Source organism: Tribolium castaneum, chromosome 7 (genome assembly GCF_031307605.1).
Source record: "Tribolium castaneum strain GA2 chromosome 7, icTriCast1.1, whole genome shotgun sequence".
In the NCBI taxonomy this organism is placed as follows: Eukaryota; Metazoa; Arthropoda; class Insecta; order Coleoptera; family Tenebrionidae; genus Tribolium; species Tribolium castaneum.
The window spans coordinates 9,580,389-9,606,272 of NC_087400.1; the positions used below are offsets into that span (position 1 = coordinate 9,580,389).

General features: G+C 34.8%; 3 protein-coding genes and 2 long non-coding RNA genes across 5 annotated transcripts; 3 read left to right on the forward strand and 2 right to left on the reverse strand.

Annotated features, from left to right (window-relative positions):
- Positions 1-23: 23 nt before the first annotated feature.
- Positions 24-1,705, forward strand: LOC135266812 (uncharacterized). The gene is made up of 2 exons (XR_010334985.1): positions 24-146; positions 1,076-1,705. It is a non-coding gene; the product is annotated as an uncharacterized LOC135266812 (long non-coding RNA).
- Positions 1,191-2,416, reverse strand: LOC135266813 (uncharacterized). The gene is made up of 3 exons (XR_010334986.1): positions 2,091-2,416; positions 1,725-2,040; positions 1,191-1,325 (listed from the first exon to the last, which is right to left on the reverse strand). It is a non-coding gene; the product is annotated as an uncharacterized LOC135266813 (long non-coding RNA).
- A 6,740-nt stretch (positions 2,417-9,156) lies between these two features.
- On the forward strand, positions 9,157-13,221 carry LOC135266750 (uncharacterized protein K02A2.6-like). The gene has a single exon (XM_064358001.1). It carries the CDS (start codon positions 9,157-9,159, stop codon positions 13,219-13,221), a length of 4,065 nt encoding a protein of 1,354 aa, XP_064214071.1.
- Positions 13,222-14,563: 1,342 nt separating this feature from the next.
- On the reverse strand, positions 14,564-16,656 carry LOC661192 (nicotinate phosphoribosyltransferase). The gene has a single exon (XM_967368.5). The coding sequence runs from the start codon at positions 16,321-16,323 to the stop codon at positions 14,671-14,673; it is 1,653 nt and encodes a 550-aa protein (XP_972461.1). The 5' UTR covers positions 16,324-16,656; the 3' UTR covers positions 14,564-14,670.
- A 2,510-nt stretch (positions 16,657-19,166) lies between these two features.
- LOC661136 (uncharacterized protein) lies at positions 19,167-25,884 on the forward strand. The gene is made up of 2 exons (XM_967317.4): positions 19,167-20,048; positions 24,805-25,884. The coding sequence occupies exons 1-2, from the start codon at positions 19,366-19,368 to the stop codon at positions 25,637-25,639; spliced, it is 1,518 nt and encodes a 505-aa protein (XP_972410.1). The 5' UTR covers positions 19,167-19,365; the 3' UTR covers positions 25,640-25,884.

Sequence of the window (25,884 nt, forward strand, 5' to 3'; positions counted from 1 at the left end):
TTGGGAATTTTTACCAATGGGTGGCTCCGATTGGCGACATTGACAAGTGTGTTTGTTTGTAAAATACGAATTTTTGATTCTATGTTTTTTGATATCAGTTTTGAAAATTATTCATTATCTACTTCTTAAGATGATGTGCAAAATTGGTAAGTACAGGCAACCAGTAATACGTGTTGACTTTACATGCATTAAAAGTTTTCCAAAAGTATCTTGAAATTCGGTTATATTCGGGATAATTGTTCTCCTAGAAAGCATAATTGTAAATACATAATGATTTTTTGTATGACACTTATTTGTGAAGATATTGACTTCTAAAAATTTGACGAAATATGAGACAGTTTTTGGAAGCTTTTATTCAAAAAAACTGATGCATACCAGAATAATTAAAATAGTGCTTTATATATCTAGAAAATTCTCTGTGCTTTTTGATTCTGAAATCAGATTTGGAATTTGGAATTTTTTTCGTGTAGAAAACCGAAAGTGAAGTTTCAAATCCGAATTTTAGTAACTTGAACCATTTTTTTTTTCATTTTTTTTTATTTCAAAAAATTGCTTATAATCTAGGATTTACATTATTAGTCGCAAAATGGGATCTCTATTCCTATAGGAAATACAGTACTTAATGTACGTGATCGGCCGGTTTACGCAAGAAATTACGCGTTTTTGAGTACATTAAGTATTATATCTCCTAAACGAATAAAACTCCCATTTTGCGACTTGTAGTGTAAACTCTATTTACTTTAAGCTATTTTTTAAAATAAAAACAAATTTAAAAAAATGGTCCATGTTACTAAAATTTGGATTTGAAACTTCACTTTCGGTTTTCAATACGAAAAAATTTCAAATTTCAAATTTGATTTTAGAGTTACAAAGAACAGTGAATTTTGTGTATAAAACACCATTTTAAATATTTTGTTATATATTGTATAATTAGAAAAACAATTTACAAAAACGTTATGCTTAATATTTGGTCAATTTTTAGAAGTCAATAACTTTTTAAATAAATCGCTCACAAACAAATCATTACGTATTTACATTCACACTTTTTAAGAGAACAATTATAACCGAATTTCAGGTTGTCGCATTTATTTGAGTGGTCCGCTTCAAGTGAATTGCCCCACCTGTGCCACCGGATTTTTCTGTGTGTTGTCCTTTGAAGTGCGTGAAAAGTGTAGAAGCGTCAAGTTCATCCATCGTTATGGCGTACTCTTTGCAGGTTGGGTATATGTGTATTTGCCCAAACACTTCCTGGCCAGGTACCCACTGATGTAGTAAACGACGTTTTTCTTTGGAAGATCGTTTCCCCGAAAATCTGTGTTTGTGACCTATAATTTATACTTTTGGTTTACTTTCATGAAAACCATTGTGGTACAAATATATATTCGTATGACAGAAAAAAAAGGACAATAATACATTGTATATAGAAGAAATCACAAAACTTTTATGGTAATAACCAAGTTTTAGCTTCTGGCGACAGTTGTGGTACAAATGACTAACCTGTTACCATGACAATTTATATAAAAGTTAATTTGCACCACAATGGTTTTTATGAAAGTGAACCGACTGTACATTTATTAAGTATGCTGCATCATTTATTTTTAACTCAAACACTCGTAAATCTGGAAAAACCTGTAGATTGGAATAACTTGTGTGATTTTTATTTTCGGCCGAGAAATAATAGCCCAATAAAATTTCATAAAACCTATTTTTTTTATATAAGTTACCTTGAGAGATCCTGTTTGACGTGGGACTGTTCTTTCTTCCTCTTCTGTTGAAATTTTGATGTTCTCTGGGAGGTTGTTCATCAGCAAGACGTCCACACTCTCGGTGCAGTTGAATGTGTCATAAATCCACGCAACACAGTTTCTTGAATGAACGAAAAAACTGAATTGACGTTGGATTTACTGAATTGCCTCCTTGCTGACGAATTTTTCCGAAGAAATTTTCCAAACAGTCCTGGTTGATTCTTCTTGTCTTCAAATTCTGGCATCCTTCTTTTTTCAATTCTCCCTAGAGGTCCATTGTTGATTTAATTGTGACCTGGGAACATTTATTAATGCTTATTATTGTATTCGTGATTTCTCTCTTACCTGTTTTCGTGTCTGAAGAGGCACGAATTTTTTTGAAAAACTGTGTCATTTCATGTAGAAATGCGTCCTGCTGTGGGGTCCCTTTGTAGGTCGTCGGTAAAGATTTTTCGAGGCTTGGATGCTGGAGTTCAAAATGTCGAAAAGATGATCTATCTTTTCAATGAACTCCGCTGTTCCCGTAACCAAAGTGGAGATCTCTCTGCAAACCATGTACAGCAGGGTAATTTGAAAATGTCATGCCAATAAACCCCGGCTGAGGGATCGGTAGGTACTCCGACCGCAACCATCTGTGGCAAAAAATCATTTTGTCGTGAACTTCGAAACACGAAATAATTTTACTTTTCAACTGCTTAAAATTTGATTTGACTTTATAATGATTTTAGTAATTGAAGTCACCGCTATTTTTAATTCCAATTTCAATTGCCATTTCATTCGAATTGTAAAACAAAATTAATTTTGAATTTTAAATTTGATTGCCTCTAAAAGCATATTTGAGAATAGTGCAAATAAATGGTAAATTAATTAATTACAATCAAACATCTGATTAACTGATCACGTTATCAAATTGAAGCCATCTGATTCATTTTTTAGTCGCGAATTAACTTAACAATGAATTAAAATTTAATTCAGGATAAAGCTAATTCGAATTTAGTTGCCATTTTTTGTACTGCCAAACGTCAAGTTAACCTCGAATTAAACCTGCCCATATCAGGTTTTTTAAACGTTCATTAAACCGGCCCTTAAAGTCACCACTAATTATTTTTGTTCCACTTAATAATTGTCATTTAATTCGCTTTGTGAAACAAAATTAATCTCGAATTTAAATTTGATTGCCACTAAAGGCATATTTGAGAATAGTGCAAATAAATTATAAATTAATTAATTACAATCGAGCATCTGATTAACTGATCACGTAGTCAAATTGAATTAATCTGATTTTAATTCTGCCTTCTCTACGTATACCGGCCCGTAGGGTCGGTTTAAAGAAAGCGAAATTTAAATTTAATTCAGAATAAAGCTAATTCGAATTAAGTTGCCTTTTTTGTACTGACAAACGTCAAGTTAACTGCGAATTAAAATTTAATTACGATTGAACCGTTCTGTAAACCTTCCCACACCCATATAGAATAAAAAATTTAAACAAATAACAGCAAGCATATAAAACCAAGGGCCGGTTTACAAAAAGTGAAATTAAGATTTAATTCTGAATTAAAATTTGATTGAAATAAAATTTTCTGTAAACCAGCTCTAAGAAGGTGATCTCATGAAGGTCTTATTTCATTCTTATTGTAAGATAAAATTGATCTCAAATAAAAATTTGAGTGCCCTTAAAGATCTATTTGATAATGGAATTTCCGGCAAAAATATGCAAATAAGAACACATAGTTTATAACCTGGACCCATCCTTTCTTTTAATACTTTGGTTCAGGAAATGAGTAATAAAAGCACAACAGGGTGCAACCCTTGGATTTTCCCAATACTAGTTTAAATAAAACTTAAAAATGAATCAGCTGGCTTCAATTTGATAACGTGATCAGTTAATCAGATGTTTGATTGTAATTAATTAATTTATCATTTATTTGCACTATTCTCAAATATGCCTTTAGAGGCAATCAAATTTAAAATTCAAAATTAATTTTGTTTCACAATGCGAATTAAATGGCAACTGAAATTGGAATTAAAAATAGCGGTGACTTCAATTACTAAAATCATTATAAAGTCAAAACAAATTTTAAGCAGTTGAAAAGTAAAATTATTTCGTGTTTGAAGTTCACGACAAAATGATTTATTGCCACAGATGGTTGCGGTCTGAGTACCTACCGATCCCTAAGCCGGGGTTTATTGGCATGACATTTTCAAATCACCCTGCTGTACGTTGGAAGGTCTATCGAGTGTGTCAAAAAAGTAGGATAAACTTTTTTGCACCTGTTAAGTACTGTTCATAGACCCCGAAAAAAATATTTAAAAAATTGGTATTATTTTTTTAATGGTATATGGCCTTTTTAACAGTTACAGAAAAACAATTTGAAACTAAAAATTCCTTTGTTAGACCACTTACGTATGGTATTAGTTATATGGTTTACATTGTCATAAAAGCAGTTTATTGAAAATTTGTCTTATATCTAAAGAAATAGTTTGGTTTTAATCAAATTAAAGTTAGTGTACAAAAGTGCTTCAAATGTGCAGTAGCATATGACAACATTGTAATATTTCTATGGAAACAACTTTGAATACTTTTTGGCTAGATTTTTGGCAAAGTGTTAAACTTTTTGTTCATCATCAAAAGGCCTCGCGTAAGAAGAACTGTTGAGACAGAGGAAGCGATTATTGATGCGGTTGCCAAAAATCCAAGCATCAGTTGTCGTCAAGGTGGTAGACTGTTAACATTCCGTTTAAAACAGTTAATAGGGTGACGCGAGATGAAATCCTACATCCATATCATTATACAAAAGTCCAGTCTTTATTGCCAGCACATTACGAACGGAGAATGGCTTTTACTCAATAGATACTTGATAAAGATGTGGACTTTTAAAGAAAAATTTTATAGACGTATGAATCTTTATTTACCAACAACGGAATTTTTAATAGGCACAATCACCATTATTACGCAATAAATAATCCATTTTTGAATTTTGAAACGGGACATCAGCACAGATTTTCGTTAAATGTATGGGCTGGAATAATAGGAAACCAATTAATAGGTCCTCATATTTTGTCAAATCGGCTAGGAGGTGATGAGTTTTTAAATTTTTTGCAATATGATTTAGAAAATCATTTATTGGATGATGTGCCTCTGGCATCAGAAGAAAGTTTTGGCTACAAATGGACGGTATGCTGGTCCTCATTACGCGGTACCAGTTCGAAGATGGCTTAACGAAAATTAGGTCTCCAGACTTAAATCCTGTTGATTTTTTATGGGGACATATCAAAGACATTGTATTTACTCCACCAGTGCCGGAAAATCTAGCCACTTTGCAAGAAAGAGTTTTTGTAGCCTTTAACTCAGTTACTCCAGACATGTTAGAACGTACCACAAATTCTGTTCAAAGACGTGCCGAAGCCTGCTTATTAGCAAATGGCAGAACATTTCAACATTTATTATAAAATACATTTTTTGTTTTTAATTTTACTGTTTATTAAATTGCTTTGTTCCTAAATTAGTTTTCCCTAATTGTTGTAAAAACATCTATCTATTCCGGTTCCCAAGGAAACATTTGTACCTGATGCTGATTTCGACTATCGCTATTGAGGTAATATAGCACAGTGTTGCCGCCTTTGTCATTAATTTTTAAAGAATTACTGGCTACACTATGTCTGCACAAAAAAAAACCTTCAAATTTGTATTCTCTGAACTACTCTCCAACTATGCTGAAAAGTTTATCCGACCTTTTTGACACACCCGATATAATGTTAACACTAGTATTAATAATTTTTTTTTCGTTTTGTACAAACCAGACGAAGCTGTAGAACTAAGAACTTGTGCCGCGTACTTCACCTTCATCTTCTGGAAATTTGTTGGGTGAATGTGAGCTTCACTCAACTTTGGTGCCATCCTGAGTTCCTTGTTCTTCTCCAAGTTGAACAACTGCTCGACGAACTTCCATGATGCTTCTTTCCCATCAAAGTGGACGGTGTTCTGCACGAGAAGATTCCTCATGCATTTCAAAAGGTGTGGGGTGTCAAAGAAGTAGCTGATGGTTTTTTCTTGCACCTGAAAATAAGTATGTTTAGTCGTGATACCCGAATCACAAGAAAGTTGAATAAAATTGGATCCCATGTCAGACACGACGGCCTTAACACTGAAACCTACATTAACATTCTCGTAATGCACTGGTGAAGGATCGACTGCAAATCCTGGGCTTTGCAAGTCGAATTGACGAAGAAAAATGCGAATGGCATTTTCTTCAATTCCTCGTGCTATCAAAACTAACGCGTTTTCTGCTGGTTTGAATTCTTTGCCTTTCTCAATGTCGTGGAATCCGATGATCTCGTAACGCTTCTAGTCGTAGAACAAGTGTGTCTTGAGCGAGACGTCGTCCATTGTGATAATGCATTCAGTCTCAGCTGCATCCTCCTGAAAAGAAAATCATTAAAACCCGGACTATATTGCAAATTTTCAGTCATTCTCTTCAGAGTTCTGACTGAAGGAAAGTGATACTTTTTAACCATGACCCGATACGCTCTGGGGCTTGCAAAGTACCAGAGCGTGTTGTTTGAATTCCCTTGTGAATCGCCTTCCTTGTGCTTTCCTGCTCTTCAAATTGCTGAGGACTGGCTACTTTGCTGAATTGTAGTGGCAGGAATCTGTCGCACGCTTGCTTGAATTAAGTGCTAATTACTACTTTACCATGCAAACTAATAAATCTACTATATTAAATTGGTAAATGGATATAAATTTATATGAATATAAATATTAACTAAATAATCTATGTAAATACGTTGTTAATAACTACAGCGGTGGTTAATATAATCTACGGTTAAATAAAATAAAAGGTAATTATTACCTCTAACGCCTTTCAAGAATCACACAAGACAATCACATGCGACACCTCGGAAGTCTGGATAGAAATTGACGGAAAAATTGGCGGTTCTTGCCATTTCGCGCTTAAATTTCCCTCCAATATTTTTAAGTGGGGTTGGTGTGAAGTTAGCGTATTGTTGATTTTATGTTTTTAATAAAAAATGATTGTTATATCAAAAACCATTAGAAAGGAGCTAAATAACGACACTGTTTCTTATTTTGAAAAAACCTTTATTGTTTCAGCCATAAAAATATTTTTATCGTTGCAGCAAATGTGACAATATCATTCAATGCTAACTTCATTCATTAATATGCATGTCCACTCCACAGTGCGCGGAAAAAAGTGGCAAATCTATAGTAATCTTTAATCTGTGGTTTGGCGCTCACTTTTTTAAATTGTGATCCTGCTGATAGGTCGCATCCAAAAAAAAGAAAAAATTTTGTTAATTTTTTATATGCCATTGTGTAATAATACTAATAAATACAATTGTTTCAGTTAAATGTTCCTATTAGCTGTTTCCAAAATAAAAAAACACCAACGTTGCATTTTACCGAATTATTTTTTAAATAAGGTTGATAAAAATGTAGTTATTAGTGATTAGATCTCTCATTGAAACTATAAATAACTATAATTACATTAGCTATTAACTGTGCTATTAACTTTTCGAAGTGCATAAATAATTTATAAAAACTAACTTTTAAAGAAAATGCGACGCTGGTATTTCTATAGTTTGTTATGAGTATGAGCCATTGTTTTAAAAATCCTCAAACAGGTCTAGTTTATTTTTTAAGTACTTCATTTCGACACCATAATAGCATTTATTAATAAACGATTTTTGAGTAATGACGTCATTTTAAATTATTTAAATGGCAATTAAAATTTTTCAATATTGTTGGTAGAAAGTACACATTTTCATCTTTCTGGAAAGTATACTAAAATTAAGCAAAAAAAAATCATATAAAGGGCAAAATAACATAAAAAAAATATAAGAATTATTGAGAGTATTACACAAAGAGTTTTATTTTATAAAGGGTAATATTTTTTTGTTGATATTTTTATTTTTAGTTTCATATAAAATTATAAAAAAAACACGTGTTGCTTATAAAATAAGTCAAGAACAAAAATTTGAAGCCCATTATTATGTTTAATTGTTCATATTTTTTTCCTTATTACCAGAGAGAATCTACTATCTAAAACTGTGAACAAAAATGTTGGTCAATAAGAATGACATCATAAATATTATGATTACAAAGTTTTACATAAAAAAAATAAAATCGATCAATTCGATTTTTTTTTTTGAAAAATTACTAATAAGTAATAATTAATAACAAAGATATGAACTTTATGTGTCACTTTTGGTTCAGTCTGTATATTCTAATATATCATCTCCATTTTGAGCTATTTTTTACGAATGACAATTTTTTACTAGTAGATACAAAATCGGTACCAAATGATAAAATTAAAATGGAAAAAATTAAACGCTAAGTAAATTGTAAACGCTTGGTGAAAACAATGAACTCTAGATGAAAATGATATTTGCTAGGTAAAAAATAGTAAAAACTAAGTAAAAAATTGTTAATATTATACAGCATGTTACATCTTAACTCCACATTAAAGTATTGAAAGTTTTAATAAAGATATTTATTTGAAAGTTGGTACTCAGCCATAATCCGTTGAATTTTTCTCAATGAAAATATTATCAAGATGACGCCACTTCCGGTTATACCGTAAGTCGCTATAAAATTTCTTATTTTAGTCTGAAGACTTAATACACTATTGTAACATTGATATGGTCAGTGTTTTTGCATTAAATCAAAAGTTTATTTCGTTTTTTCAATAAAAATATTTTCAAAATAACGGCACTTTCGGTTATACCGGAAGTCACTATCAACTTTCTTATTTTAAATAAAGTCATGTTTTTCACTGCGTTTTTGGATTAGTTGAGTTATTTTAAGAAAGTTTTACCTAAGTACCTAAGTTCAACCAGTTTCGAGATATTTAAGATTTTTTGAAAAATTTTGAATTCGCCACGGTCAATTAAAAAATCGGTAGCTCCTTAGTTTTAGAGATTTCGAGATCGTATTTGGAGAATTAGAAGAAAAAGTCTGTATTTGTTCTCCAGTGTTTTCACAATTGGAAAAAAGTTACCAAACCCAATATTTTTAAGATTAAATTTGGACTACTTCAAGTACCCATAACTTAATTTTTTCAAATGAAATGTCCCAATTTTTTATTTACTAGATAGAGGAGAATTTTTTTCTTCATGGATCTGTATTAGCATTCCCTATACCTATCTGTTAGGTTGGCAACTCTCACGTGGGCGACACGGGAGTTGGAGGGGGGTTTTTTGGCAGAGTGAGTTAGTTAGGTTATGTCGCAGAAGGGGCCTGGACGCACCCTCAATGCTCCGGGATATTAGTCAATAAACAGTTATAAGGTTGAATGGTCTATTTACAACTAACCTAACATGGTGTCAGTGTTTTAAAATCCGAATCCCGCTCGTGTTACAAATTGTGAGTGTAAAAACCACCACAACTATCACGATGGATGCACTTCAGGCACAAGTGGCCGAGTTGGAGCAAAAATATGCGGATCTCATGGCACAAGCACAGGCCCGGGTTCAGGCGAGTGACACACCGTCAAAGCAGGCTCCAACGAGTAGCATCGTCTTCAGCAACTCCATTCCGATTCCGGAGAAATTTTCATTCGAAAAAGAAGATTGGCAAGTGTGGATTACACATTATGAACGTTTTAGAACAGCAACAAAACTAGACAAAAGCACACAAGCAGAGCAAATTAATAGTTTATTGTTGCATATGGGGGCGAAAGTTACAAAGTTTATGGAGGCTAAGCAGAAACAGGAAACCGATTTTCCTAGTTACAAAGCGCTGAAAGAATTCTTTGATAACGAGTTCAAAGACACTCCTAATACAATCTACGCACGAGCTAAGTTTAACAGACGTGACCAAAGGGAAGGTGAGGACGCCCAAACGTACATCGCTGACGTCATAAGCTTGGCCAAAACATGCAATTACAGAGATTTGGAGGAGGAACTCATAAGAGATCGATTAGTTGTTGGAATTCGTGATGAAAAATTGTCGGAAAATCTACAAATGAATGACAAATTGACACTTAAAACAGCAATTGACAAAATAACTCAAGTGGAGAGGATTAGAACCGAAAACAGAGAACTAAGAGTGAGAGAGGAAACGGTAAACAGAGTAGCTAGAGACAAAGCCAAGAAATTTAACCATAAATCCGTGAAATATGAAGGAAAACAGCGCAGGAGCAAAGATGGAAAGCAACAAAGTGAACATAAATTTAAAGGTTGTATAAGGTGTGGAAATTCGAACACACACAACAGGATGGAATGCCCAGCCAATGGACAAACGTGCCATAAATGTAACTTTAAAGGCCATTTTGCATCCAGATGTAAAACAAAGAACGTAAACGCAGTGGAATCTGAAACCTCAATATCAGATGATACTGATGATAGCTATGATTCGAGCTATGATTGTAGGGAGATTATCAATATTAATCGAGTAAAGTTGGACAAACCTTGGGAAGCGGTAGCGGAAATTTTTAATACAAACATTGTATTCAAAATAGATACCGGAGCCGATGAAACCATAATATCTAGCAAAGAATTCAAAGATAAACTTCAGGGGAAAGTAAAGTTACAAAGAACAAAAACAACACTGTTGGGACCCGGAAAAGGAAACCAGAGAAAATTGGAAATAAAGGGAGAGATAGTAGTTCCTCTTAAATGGGAAAATAAGATAGAAAATGTTAGATGTTTCGTCGTTGATACACCAGATAACTTACTGGGAAGACCAGCCTTACAAAAACTAGACATGATCAAATGGACTGGCAAAGAACTCGTTGCGAGTGACAGTGTTATTAGACATGTAACTAGCAGAAAAGCTGATGAAAAATTCCAACATAAGATGATGGTGAAATATCCAGAGGTGTTCAAAGGCTTGGGAACTCTTAAGAATTTTGAGTACACAATTGAAGTAAAATCAGACGCACAACCTTGGACCTTAAACACGCCTAGAAGAATTCCACTCCCCATGATGGATGTAGTAAAAAAGGAGCTGGACAAGATGATTCGCGAAGACGTTATAGAAGCCATTAATGAACCTACTGAGTGGTGTGCACCTATGGTTATTGCAGCGAAAAAGAACGGAAAAATTCGCGTGTGTTCAGACTACACCGAGCTAAACAAGTGCGTTAATCGCGAACTGTACCAATTACCGTCGGTCGATGAGACAATTTCGAAACTGAAAGACGCGAAGTGGTTTACCAAGTTAGACTTTTCCAGTGGCTTTTGGCAGCTTAAACTTTCACCGCAATCGCGCAAATATACCTGTTTTCTCACACCATTTGGCAGGTATGTCTACAAACGCATTCCATTTGGGATCACCTCAGCACCAGAAGTTTTCCAAAAAACCATCAGCGGCGTAATCGGCAAATTAAAAATGGAACACGTCCATGTTCATGCTGATGACATCCTCATCACAGGCCGCAACGAAGCTGACCATGACACAAACGTGAACAAAGTGTTAACACTCTTATCGGATCACGGCTTGACTTTAAACAAATCCAAATGTGAATTTAAAACGAACAAGACCTTATATTTAGGATACTTAATATCCGAAAATGGTGTTCAAGCCGATCCCAAAAGCGTTGAAGCCATTAATAATTATCCCGCGCCATCGTCGGTAACCGAAGTTAGAACTTTCCTCGGCATGGTTAACTATGTCTCAAAATTTATCGTTAATACTTCGAAAAAAACCCAATCATTACGTGAACTACTGCACAAGGATAAACAGTTTGTATGGACAGATAAACATCAAGCGGATTTTGAAAAACTTAAAAGTGAAATCGCATCATCGCGCGTGTTAGCCAAGTTTAGCACGGACAAAAAATCGCGAGTGTCGGCAGACGCATCGTCTTTTGGTTTAGGTGCCGTTTTAGAACAGTTACAAAGTGACGGAAATTGGAAACCTACTTATTTTTGTTCGCGTACCCTCGAACCATGCGAGCAAGCCTATGCTCAAATTGAAAAGGAAGCTCTCGCCATTACATGGGCGTGTGAAAGACTCGAAAATTTCTTACTGGGCGCTCATTTTGAAATTCATACCGACCATAAACCGTTAACAGTAATTTTGGCCACCAAAGAGCTCAACAAACTATCCAACAGGCTACAAAGATTTCGCATGCGGTTATTGAAATTTAACTATACTATAGAATACGTTCCAGGTAAAACGTTTTTCGTTCCCGATGCATTATCCAGAGCACCAATCCAAGGCAGAATTCGACACCAAGACCCACTTCTAGAAGACATTCAAAATCTCTACATCAATTTCGTGATGCGTGAGGTCGTTACAGAAATTTGTTCAACGGAAGAAATCAAGTCTTACCAAAACAAGGACCCAACGTACAGCAAACTCAAAGAATACGTCAAAAATGGTTGGCCACAGAAACACAAAAGCGACCCGTTAGTCAGTAAATTCTTCTCTCATCAACAAGACTTAAGCATCGCTCATGACATTGTTTGCTACAAAGACCGAGTCGTCATTCCTGGTCCTCTTCAGAAGAAGTGCCTCTATGTGCTCCATGACGGACACTTCGGTATTAATAAATGTTTGGACCGGGCCAAAGCTACTGTGTGGTGGCCAGGTATCACAAGAGAGCTTAAAGAAGTCGTCGGGAAATGTGAAATTTGCATCAAACTACGCAGACCAACGGTAGATCCCATGTTACCATCCGAAGTTCCATCTAGACCGTGGCAAACAATTGGTGCCGACCTCGCAGAATATCATGAGTCAACTTACTTAGTGGTACAGGACTATTATTCCAAGTATCCTGAAATCAGAAAACTTCGCACCACCAAAGCCAAAGTTGTTATCGAGACCTTCAAAGAAATGTTTGCTAGACATGGTATACCCGAAGTTGTCCGCTCCGACAATGGCAAACAATTTGATTGTCACGAATACAGAACTTTCAGCAGAAAATATGGATTTAAGTTAATTACCAGTAGTCCCCATTACCAACAGTCAAATGGACAAGCCGAAAGTGCTGTGAAGCTGCTCAAAACGATATTGAGGAAAAATGAAGATCCATATCTTGCACTTCTTACCTACCGCAATACACCTACTAAATGTGGATTGTCACCTGCCCAACTGCTCTTTGGCAGAAACCTTCGAGACAGACTGCCAAGGTTACCTTCAGGGTTAAAACCTGCAACTATCGACCATGACACTGTCAGACAAACGTTAATCAACAATCAAGCAGAACAGAAGTCCAACTACGACAAACGACACCGAGTAACAAAAGAAGAGAAAAATCTAAAAGAAGGTGATCGCGTATGGATCATAAATATGCAAAAGGAGGGAGAAGTACAACGCAGATGTGAAGAACCAAGGTCATATTTGATCGAGACTGACGGCGGTTGCGTCAGACGAAATCGAAGACATCTTCAGCCCTTACCAGACAGAAATAATGAACCCGAACATGACCCAGAACAACCAGACGAATCAGAGGAACCAAAGAAAAGACCAATCAGAAGACCCAAAAGATACCAAGATTATTATTGTTATTGAAATATGTATATTTTGATACCTCAGGTAGTTAGTTTCATATTTAGCTTAGTTTTGTATTTAAAAGGGGGGATGTTAGGTTGGCAACTCTCACGTGGGCGACACGGGAGTTGGAGGGGGGTTTTTTGGCAGAGTGAGTTAGTTAGGTTATGTCGCAGAAGGGGCCTGGACGCACCCTCAATGCTCCGGGATATTAGTCAATAAACAGTTATAAGGTTGAATGGTCTATTTACAACTAACCTAACACTATCTGTGATAATTTTCAAGTTATATTGTTTTTTTTTTGACATTGTAGGAAATTTCTTACTGACCGCAGCTATTTTTGCATAGTTTGCCATAAAAACATTTCTGATTAAATAAACGAAAAACTCTGTTCACAATTGTGTTGTCCGTCCAACAAAATAAATTCATTAAATGTTGGTTCAAAAAATTTTAATTTCTCATATATTTTTTTCTCTCGTTTCCATGGCAATCTATGAGAAAAGGCCTAAGGCTAATGAGTTCTTCAATCTAACCAAAAAGTTATTGTAACTTGAAAACTATTAAATATAATTATATAGAAAATGCTAATACAGTTCAATATAGCATTAAATTCTCTACGATTTAATGAAATAAAACTTGTGACATTTTATTTGAAAAAATTGAGTTAAGGGTGCTTTAAGTTCTGAAAACTTAACTTTAAACGTTCGGGGTTTGTTATTATTTTTTCGAAAATTTGAAAACACCAAAGGTTAGATTTAGGCTTCCTCTTTCAAATAAGCTAAAGAAAATTTGTATTTTTTTTTAAAATGGCAGAGTTATCGATTTTTGAACTGGAAGGTGCAAATCAAAAAAAAAAAATTAAAACCCTACATTCGATTCACTTTCATAAAAACCATTGTGGTAGAAAATGGGGTACTCTTGGCATTAATTTTTATATGAGTTGTCATGGTAACAGGATAGTCAATTCCACCACAATAGTTTTTATGAAAGTGAACCGAAAGTAAATATTTCGTAAATGGCTAAACTTAGTTATAGGGTCAGCTTATTAAAAATACTTTAAAATAATTCTAGTAATCCAAAAACGCATTACTTTTCATGTTTGTAGTAGGTTTTCTTTAAATTAAGTAATATGTGGGTTTAGGTTTATTATCTCAAACCCCGGTGTAGTGTTAAGTTTTTTTGTTCTGTTATAAATTAAAACATATTTCTGGAAAATCAAATTACCTACCAAAACAGTTAAATTTTCTGAAAATTCTGACAATGCACGTAATATTTTTTTTACGAAGAAAATGAATTCATAACAATACGTCACTTAATCCTATTATTTGTACTGTAAGAAAGGAGCATTATCAAAAGAAATCCACACAAGATAAACCTTTATATTATAATCTATTATAAACAGTATAACATGAAAAAATAAGCAAAATACAGAATGTTATATAAAATACTAAAACTTGGCCAAGGCCCTCCTTAAGCCAACTCCCCGATGGGTGCATTCTCCAACCACAAATCATGCAAATACCGATACAAATCATCACTAACAGCGACTTTATACGGCGTCGGATTTAGCGTTCGCCGAATATCCGCCCTCAAAATCCTCAAACTATCCACAACCCGTTCCTTAATTTCCTGCATATTGGGCAACGGCTGACAAATCTTCCCGTTCTGCCAATACAACACCAGCAACTTCTCGACTTTCGACGGCGTAACAAACGCCCGTTTCGACTCCTCAAACGGGTGCCGACACAACACCTTTTCGCCAACTTTGGGCGGCGCCTCTGACGATTTCTGCAGAAGATCAATGAGCGCATTCCCGTTCTCTCCATACAGTCTATAGACGTCCTTCCGGCCCGGAATGGTAACTTTACCCACATCATGACTGAGCTTAATCCTGGCATGGCCGTTGATTTCCACCATCTTGTACACACCACCCAGCGCTGGTTGCTTCTGACAAGTCACCAAATGGGTGCCGATACCAAAGGCGTTGATCTCGTGACCTTGCTCGTTTAAACTTAGAATAGTCTCCTCGTTTATGTCATTGGACGCCATTATCATTAAATTGGCGAATTGTGGGCGTTTGAATTGCTCGCTTATTTTAATAAAAAGATTTCTAGCAACGACAGATAAGTAGGCCAAGTCGCCACTATCTAGTCGAATCCCGATTGGTTCATAACCCAAATCAAGCAAAGCCAACGCGACTGCACTAAAATTCACCAAACCGCTCTTTTTTACATCGTAAGTGTCAACTAGTGCTAAATAACCATTAGGGAACGAAATGGCGAAAGAGATAAAAGCGGCGAATTCGCCATCGTTAACTTCCGACAACATGACGTTGAAAACCGAAACTATACTCTCGCGCCATTTTATTGCCAACGCAACGAAATCGACAGGCTTGCCACCTGTTTTCGGTTCTAATGTCTTGATCACCAGCTCACTTAGATTATTGAAGGAAGTGACGTAAGCATGGGCATGAGTGCCTTTCACCGGGATATTAAACAATTTCCCTGCCAGTACATTACTAGTACCGTCAAAGCCCCCAATGTAGGAGTACTTGGAGGCAGAAAGGGCCCCATCGGGCCCTTGGGCCCGCCTCAACCCGAACTCATACAACTTCAGCTTGTTTGAAGCCATTCTGTAGCGCGACGCGTTTGTTGCGATCAAACTGGCATAATTCACAAGATTCAGTAGAGTTGTTTCGAGAAGTTGTACAACAATAAGGGGGCCCTCGACCCGGAGCAGCGGAATCCGGGGGAAGACAACACTGCCTTCTTTCACGGCGTAAAAAGACACTCCTCGAGCGTCCAAAGTGCCCAAATACTTGTAGAACTCTTCCTCAACAGTGGGGGGAAGAATTTGTCGAATGTAGTCGATGTCGCTCTTCGAATACGAGAATTTATCGAGGAATTTGACGCATTCTTCCAGGCCTGCAAAAATGGTGAATTCACCTTGGAAGGGGTTTTTGCGGAAGAAGAGGTCGAAAACGGCGTGGTCTTGAATTTTTCCCGACTTCCAGTAGGCGTAAGCCATCGTGATTTGGTACAAGTCGGTCAAAAGGGGCTGCACGATCGAGTTTTGACCTAACCTCTTCTCGGGGGTGACGGAACCGTTCAGTTGGCGCGACATCGTGGGGTTGGGTGCACTTGAAGTCTTAAACGTATTCACATCTCGTTGGGTTGAACAGTTTTTAAATTTTCGAAGGTGATTACATTTTTGGAGGTGACTTTGGGGGAGTTAAGGTGGTACGGGTGGGAGCACTGGATGCGAAAAATGGGGTTTTAGGACCCAAAATGGCCCAATATTCTAACCCTCGCTAATTATAGGGGATGTAGGGACAACTACGCCCACAATTTGGCCAAATGTGGGCCAAAAAACTATTAAATTGTGCGGTAAGTTAGTTGCATGGTTGGGTTGGTACTGCTGACGCTTTAACACAAATACACAGGGCCGTACCGGCTTGTAACTTGCTCCAAAAAGTTATGATTGGAATCAATAACAAATATAAATGAAAAATAACAGAAACGTTTTGATTCTTCCTCTCAAGTTTTATTCTTTCTTTCTTACATGTTTTCGGCCACTTACCATCTGGTCCACAAGAAATTTGTTATGTTTATTGTAAATTAATAAGTTTACTTCCATCAGTTTTGAGTTTACCTTTCTTATCTATTCGCTTTTTTGTGAAATTGAAATTGTCTGTAAGTCTATAAATCAAGTTAACAATAATAACGTCAAATAATGTATAAACACTAACTAACAGAACAATAACTTTAAAAATATAACAATACAACACGCTATATACTCCTCTAAAATGTATTAAATTATTTTAAAAGCTATAAGAAGGAATAAAATTAAAACTTTTTATAAAATTAAATATTCATAGTTATTCTGATGATTTAATCTTATTTTATTCTTCTTATTATTCAATTTATTCTTCGACACTGTCAAAATTTACTCTGTAAGGAAGTTTTGACAACTGATATTTCTCAATATGAAACGTCTGATTATTTTTTACAGATTTAAAGCAATTTTAAGCCTTGTTGAGTCTAATTCAAAGAGTAAAATGTTGTATTCAACTCGTTTTTGTGTAAATCGGTTCATTCATTTCACCTCGTTATCATTCGACGTTTAAAAATCCACAAATGAAGTAAAGCGTCCGATTTACACTTAAACTCGTTAAATAAATAACTATTATAAGTTAGGAGTGATTCAAAGGCTTATTATTAAAGAGCTTTTTACATGAATTATTGTTGGTATTAAAAAAATTAACTTTTTGTTGATTTTTCTATTTAGAGCTTATTCTAAATCATTCGGCAAACTGCCATTGTCAAAAATGACCCAATTTTGGCATTAAACATATATTTACTATTGAAAAAAAAAATTGCCCATAAGCATCGGAATAAAATGTCCTTCAAACCCACTGTTAGTCTTTAAAACATTTTAAGATACGTTAAATAAAATATAATAAACAAATTATTAATAATAATAATAGTAATATTTCTATGTATGTTCGCCATTAAAATTTATTAATGTTAAAATGACAACTATGTAAATTTTAGAAAAGAAAAGTGCACGCCCATGAACCAAAAGGGTGCATTTCAAGAGTCTTTTATGTCACTGTCAGTTCGCCACCAGATATGGAACTAAATGTATTAGCAACAACTTTAGACAGTTATCCAATAAAGCGTAGACTAATGTATTTTTGTTGTTGTTCAGTTAGGTTTTAAGTTGAGAATGTAATAAATTTCTAACTTTTAACCTTTCTTTTTTTATCATGCGATTTTCTAAAATTTTGATCTAGTTATTCATGACAATTACTTTAACCCGGTGTCCATTACGGATATAAGATTTTTTTGTTCTTTGGTGAACATTTTAGACATATTGACAGATAAAGCGATGCTTAAGTTATTTACGCAATACATTTAACTGCTGAGGTAAATGTCAAGGATAACTAGATCAAAATTTAAAAAAAACGCATGGTATTAATTAATTAAATTTTGTTGTTAAATTTATATATACAGCGTGCTCAAAAACTGGCGCACCAACTCAATGGTGTGTGGTAGAGAACTGGTTACATATAAAGGTAAAAATAGTAAAAAAATTCTTTGTATTAAAGTTATTGATAAATAACGGATTTTAGATAAATGATATGTGGCAACGTTGTCTAACGTCGTGATCGCAATAGAATTTGAGCAACAATAAAAATAAATCATTTTTGAAACGGTTTCCTAGGAAACAATTCCCAGTGTTGGCACATCTACACACTGTGACTTTTTGGATGAATTTTATTTTTTTTTAAATTAAAAAAACTGTTAAAGTCTGAAAGTAAATTTAAAAATAATTATTCATCGTTTTGTTACGGAACGATTACCTGGTATGAAACATAAAAACATAAAAAAATAATGAAAACTTAAGAAGTTAACACAATAAGTTTGTAGCTCCAGATTTCTTAAAATATGATTTTAGGAATTTTTTCAACATTTTTCCCGTAACCTGCACTTGCTTCTCAATAACGTACCACGGAGTTGGTGCGCCAGTTTTTGAGCACCCTGTATTTTGTATAAAACAATTGTAGGGATTTGTTTATGTATTCTTGGTTCCAAATTTAGGGATGTTGATTTCTGTTGTTTGTGGGGGGTATTATAGAAAATAGCTAGTGAGGCAAAGATGCAGTTATTTGGACAAAATGTTAGTTTAATTTTGTTAATTAAATCGTAAGAATTGTTAACTGTGTACTGAAACATGTAGCAAAGAAAAAATAAAACTTGAGATGAAGTATTAAAGACCAAAACTTTTGTCTTATTTTTCATTCACATTTACATAACACCTCTCACAATGGATCAAGATTCTGCAAATAACAAACAATCAATTATATATTGAATAAATAAACACTCTTGTCTTACTCCACCCCAACAAATGTCGAAACAATTCGAAACAGGTCTTCAAAATTTTGAGTCCAGCCCTGCCCACCTCGTGTTTTGAAAATGTCAACCGTTTAACGTCACCAAATGTCATAAACACTTTAAGTGAACCAAAATTCTGGTACTTCCACCAAAAATAGCACCAAAGCGTTAATGACCGCGTGAACCGCACCGCCTTAACGCCCCAAATCAGAGTAATGTTCTAAAAACTCGTGTCGCAAATCAGTTTTTGTCCGACATAACCTCAAACATGTGGGACTCTACAATGTTCCTGAGCACCCTCACGCCAAAATTTTACGTCGCTTTAACCGGCACTTCGTCCCTAATCTCCGGCTTGATCCTCATTTTCGAATGGTGGTATTTCCGCAAGTACGGCACGAGTTTCATCGAACAAATTTCCCTCAACCACATCAGCCCCTGGATCAGTGGCGTCGACAGCAGCGAAAACGGAAGTTCGAGTAATTCGACTAGTTCGCAAAGTAGCGTTCCTGAGTGTAAGGTGTGGAGAAATCCGCTGAATTTGTACAGGGGAGCCGAATACCAAAGATTCTACTGGGCTACTAATAAGGAGCCTTTGACTTATTATGATATGAATTTGTCGGCTCAGGACCACCAGACGTTTTTTACGTGTGAGGCGGATGCGGGTAAATCTGAGTATGAGATTATGCAAACTGCCTGGCGGGAGAGGAACCCCATGGTGAGGATTAAAGCTGCACACAGTGCTTTGGAGAAGAGCCCTGAGTGTGCCCCCGCTTATATTTTGTTGGCGGAAGAAGAGGCAACGACGATAACTGAAGCCGAGAAAATTCTAAAACAGGCCCTCAAAGTGGCAGAAACGAACTATAGAAAGTCACAAGCCCTGCAACACCAAGGGAGCCTGATGGAAGCGCAGCACCGGCGGGACACCAACGTCTTAATTTATATAAAAAGAAGGTCAGTTTTTTATTATAATTTATTTAATTAATTATTAAATGGTACATTATAATTTCAAATGCGTATGTACAGGGTGAGGCATTTTGGATGTCCGAATAGGGGATCTCCGAAACTAAGCGGTTTAGAGAAAAACGAGTGACACATTTTCAGGTCCGTTTTTTGAGAAAATAATTTTGGTCAAAACTGCATTTTGCTATTGTCTTTTGTTTTCGACTTATAAACAAAAGTTGACATTTTAGCGAAATCTTAAAAAAACATATCTTCCTGATTATAAAAGATACACATTTGAAACAAAGACACTTTTTTACAGAAAATTTAATAATGTTATCAGCGATTTTTTTCAACTATTCGTTTAACTGTGATAACATAAAGTTGTATTTTTTAAATAGGAATCATAGGCGGCTGTGATATTTTTGAAAAGCTTATTTTTTTCTGATTAGATCTGTCTATTTGTGTAATACATTATTTTTTAATTATAGAAAAAAAACAACATTTTGATTTTTCTTTATAGTAGGCCATGAAAAATTTTTGGAATATCAAATAAAGCTATGAAAAATATATTGTAACAAGTATTTGTAGTGTAATGATTTTTTAAACACTAATTAATTCAAAAACAGCATAATAAATTATTATGAAAATGGTAGGCTTACATTGCCATTCCTTTTGCTAATTAAACATGAAATGTCGGAACAAGAAAAATCTTATTAGTTGTATGATTGCTTGTCTATAAAATTTTATTTTATAAAAAATGTAAATCCAAACACTAAAATCAAATCCCATCTGCGGTAAAAAATACATAACATTATCAACGTCACCTCCATTGCACTTCACTAAATCATGAAAAAGTGTCATCAAATGGTAGTGACATCATTTTCAATTTTGTGCACATTTTTTACGTAATTAAAATCTGCGACGATCGTATATTAGTTCAATTGAAAATAACTTTAACATAGCTTATTTTAATAATTTTACATTTATTACTTTAATAACCGTTCACAAAATTTCTAGATTATTCACACCTTTGATGTGAAATAATGTTTCCATGGCCAACTACTTTCACATATTTTAAATATAATTTTGATCAAAAGTATATAAAAATATTAAACTGTATTTATATTGTTTTTAGTTCAGAAAAAAAAAGCTTTTCTAAAATCTCATAGCCAACTATGATTCCTATTTAAAAAAATATAACTCTACCTTATTACAGCTAAAAGAATGATTAAAAAAACGCTGATAACATTATTAAATTCTTTGTAAAAAAGTGTCTCTATAATGTCTTTGTTTCAAATGTGTATCTTTTATAATAAAAAAATAAATAAATCCACAGTTACATTGTTCTGGGTATTGTCAAGTTTGTCTTGACAGTTTTGCTAAAATTTTATTATAGGCTATTATTATTTAAAAATAAAAAAATTAAACAATTTAATTTTTGATTTAATTAATGTTTTAAAAAATTAAATGAAGCATCCAAGTCATAAGTGCAATTAGTATTTTTGTTTGTATCTTAAGACATGTCAGAAATAACCCCCTATTGACTCACCCTGTATGTTTAAATATGTTTGATTTGACTAATGAAATAGTAATCACATACAAAAAAAACAGTTTAATTGTAAAAAATTGGTATTTCAGCACCGACCTATTTATTTATTATTTACTTTCATCATATGAAAAATAACTACATTCGGTTCACTTTCATAAAAACCATTGTGGTGGAAATTGGGTACTTTTGGCATTAACTTTTATATGAGTTGTCATGGTAACAGGTTAGTCAATTCCACCATAATGGTTTTGATGAAAGTGAACCGAAAGTACTTTATTATATTTTCACATGGATAACAACCAGCTGTAGAGTTGTTAGGTTGGTACGCCCTGCCAATAGTGTTTTTAGTGTACCGATTGGCAGTACTAATTCGCGTTCAAAATTTGACAACAGACACAAGTACAGTAAAGAATTGAAATGAACCGGTTATTTTTTTTTATTAAAACGAAGTATTAGTCTTGATACCCTGATTTTGAACCAATTTCACAACTTCACAAGTTTGATTTAAGTGAATAATTAACAAGTTTTAAAAACTTTCAGAGCTTCTAACCTATTTTTGTAGACACTGTCAATTCTGACAAATTTCTCACTATAAATTACTAGAAACATTGGTGCTCATTTAAAGACCGACTTACACGGGCCAAGTATAAAGAATTTACACTAGGAAGTGGTTTTTATGAATATGCTCAAAAACTGGCGCACCAACTCAGTGGTACGTTGTTGAGAAGCAAATGTAGATCACGGGAAAAATCTTGAAAAAATTCCTAATGTTATATTTTAAAAATCTGGAACAACAAACTTATTTTGCTAAGTTTCTCAATTTTTATTATTTTTTAATGTTTTCATGTTTCGCACTAAGTAATTGTTCCCTAACAAAACGATGAATAATTATTTTTAAGTTTACTATCAGATCTTAGCAGTTTTTTTAATTTAAAAAAAATTAAATTCATCAAAAAATCACAGTTTGTAGATGTGGCAACGCTGGGAACTATTTCCTAGGAAACCGTTTCAAAAATAATTTATTTTTATTGTTCATCAAATTCTATTGTGATCACGACTGTTAGGCAACGTTGCCACATATCATTTATTTAAAATACGTTATTTATCAATAACTTTAATACAAAGAATTTTTTACTATTTTTACCTTTATGTGTAAGCAATTCTCTACCACACTCCGTTGAGTTGGTGCGCCGATTTTTGAGCACCCGGTATAGTATTTCCGAACTCACGCAGATGGGGTTTAAGGTGGATTCAAAATACACAGTGCTTCTAATTTTTACAAAACAAATGCATTTTTGTTCGTTCTTCAGTTTGCGAAAGCTTAGATTAATTAATTTTTGAGCTAAAACATGTAATAACTGATTATTTGTTATTTTGGCAGCTTTTAGTTAATGATATATAAAGCAATAATTATTTCTTTTACAGAATCTTTTTGTCTCAAGACTGAGGGGATCATTTTATAACTTTTTTCAGACGACACCCAATGAAAATTTCGCTTCGTTATTACAGAGTGATTTCATCAAAAATAAATTTATCGCATCAAAGTGTAAAAGCTAATTTGATCGAGAATGTATTCAGAAAAGCGTGAAAATAATATGCAGTATACTCCCAAAGATGAGAAAAGCATTCAAGATAGCTTTGTTGAGTTTGTTACTGGAAAAATTTTCAAGAATAATATCTTATTAAAAATTATGAAAATGCTCTTGAGAGGGCTGGGGGACTTCGGTCTATAGTCTCAGGGAATCCTATGTATGGCTTTGGCCAAATACAAATAATACTAATTGTACTTTCTGAGTACTGTCATCTCTGTCAAATCTTTGAATAAACTTTTTACTCACTTTTTCTGCATTCAAACTTGTTTCAAGTGTAGGGTTTATCTTGATTTGTGTTTTATATTTTCGTGACTTTGACATGCGCGCCACAGTGAGTTCTACATCAAAGATGTTTCAAAAATCTCAAGAAAAAACGATATTTTTTAAATTTCATTTGTCTAAAACATTTTGACATCTTGTTGTCTAATTTTCTCGGTGATAAATGATTCAAAAACTCGTCTCAGAACACCAAACTTTTTTGATTGTTTGTCATTAGTCCGAGCGCAAGCTCCCAAATTCAACATGGCCGTCCTGACTCGATTGCACACGACTACTGAAAACTGATTCTTATGTAGAATTTCCTGCTGAATTCGAATCTGTAGGTCGCTTTTTGATTTGGAATTGCCTTCATTATGAAAAAGACGGTTTTCTGAAAATTTTTTAAAAACTAAAATTGCGCAAATTTTGTGTTTACATCGTCTGAATAAAGCTAGAAAATTCATTTTTTTACACTAGGTTCCCCTGTATATATAGATTCTAACGTATATAAACAAGCTTTAGATTTTACAAAAGAAAAGTAAGAAAATTACAGATTTCTTGTAACGTTATATTTGTGTAGTGTAATTTTCGAGATGCGAAAATTTTTTTTATTTTAAACGATAGATCCCTACATAAGCGACATGAACTGATGCCAATAGTTCAAATAAGTTTTTGGTGCATGAATCATTTTGATATCTCTAATATTCACCAAGTTATTGCAATTTAAAGTTACTGCAATATGCGCGGGAAGTGCAAATCGCTGCATATCTCCCTTTGTAATGACTACAAGACCACTGGACTAAAGCTCGTAAGTATTACAGATGTTCAGTTACTTCTCAAAGACTTTTCTCATTATTAAGCAAAACATTTTGATATTTTAACTAAAGTCATGGATAAGCAGATTGTTTTTACTGGTAATCTATTTTGCTTATTTAAAACACGCATCTGCGAGTATAATTCCAGATTTCAAAAACGCGTTTTTTTTTTAATTTTTATGACAACATCAATAACCCAAGAAATGTGAAGATAAATGGCAACTTTTTAATGATTTTTTATTATGACAATCAATTCCATGACAACTAAGGTATACTGATCTCACATTACATTATTTTCAATTTTTGTAATTCTACTATCAGTATTTTTATGATTAAAAAGTGTACCAATAAATAAATAACTGGATAACTGGTCTTTAAAACAGTTGCTCTATTTTGAGCATGACGGCGTAGCCGGAGTGCTCGAAAAATCGTGTATGTTTTAAAAACCTCAATATCCACTTATACTTTAATATTACTATAATTTTCGTGTTTTTTCAAAGTAAAAGTTGCAATTTTTTAAGAATTGTAAAATATTGTCCCGTCTGATGCAGGTTGGCAATGTGTGCCCGCCGCCTCGGGAAGCTCAAAGAAGCTGTAAAAATGTTCCGCGATTTAACCAAAGAAGTCCCCCCAATAATGAACGTTTTAAACATTCACGAAAACCTCATCGAAGCATTGCTCGAAATGCAGGCATACGCCGACGTTCAGGCCGTGTTGGCAAAATACGACGACATCTCCTTGCCAAAATCCGCCACCATCTGCTACACGGCCGCCCTCCTCAAAGCCCGTCTAGTCGCCGACAAGTTCTCCCCGGACATCGCCAGCAAGCGGGGCCTGAACACGGCCGAAATGGCCGCCGTGGAGGCCATCCACCGCGCCGTGGAGTTCAACCCCCACGTGCCCAAATACCTGCTGGAGATGAAGCCGCTCATCCTGCCCCCGGAGCACGTGCTGAAGCGCGGCGACTCGGAGGCCATCGCCTACACGTTCTTCCACCTGGCGCACTGGAAGGCGGTGGACGGCGCCCTCAACCTGCTGCACTGCACGTGGGAGGGCACCTTCCGCATGCTGCCCTACCCCCTGGAGCGCGGACACCTCTTCTACCCCTACCCCACGTGCACGGAGTGCGCCGATCGGGAGTTGTTGCCCACCTTCCACGAAGTCTCCGTTTATCCGAAGAAGGAGCTGCCGTTTTTTATTATTTTTACGGCGGGGTTGTGTTCGTTTACGGCGCTTCTGACGCTGTTAACGCATCAGTATCCTGAGCCGATGGGGGTTGTGGCCAAAGCGGTCCTGAATTGGCTCTCTACGCCGGTGTATTATGTCTATGAGAAAATCGAAAGTATGCTGCCGGCGAATTTGCTGCAGCAGTTGTCGAGAATTTAATTCGAGACGAAGTTCGAACGTACTGTACTGTGTGGTAGGTTAGGTAGCTCATGTATGGGTTTTTATATAGATAGGTGTTTTTTAACTTATTTTCAAAGTGATTATATTTTGTGTTATGATTGTGAGCTTTTTTATGTCTGATTTTATTTTTGTTTTTTTTCTTGTCACTATGTATTCAAAGATGTTTGCCCAAACTTATTATTTAAGGAAAATGTGATTATGCAAATAAATGACACTGAATGGCG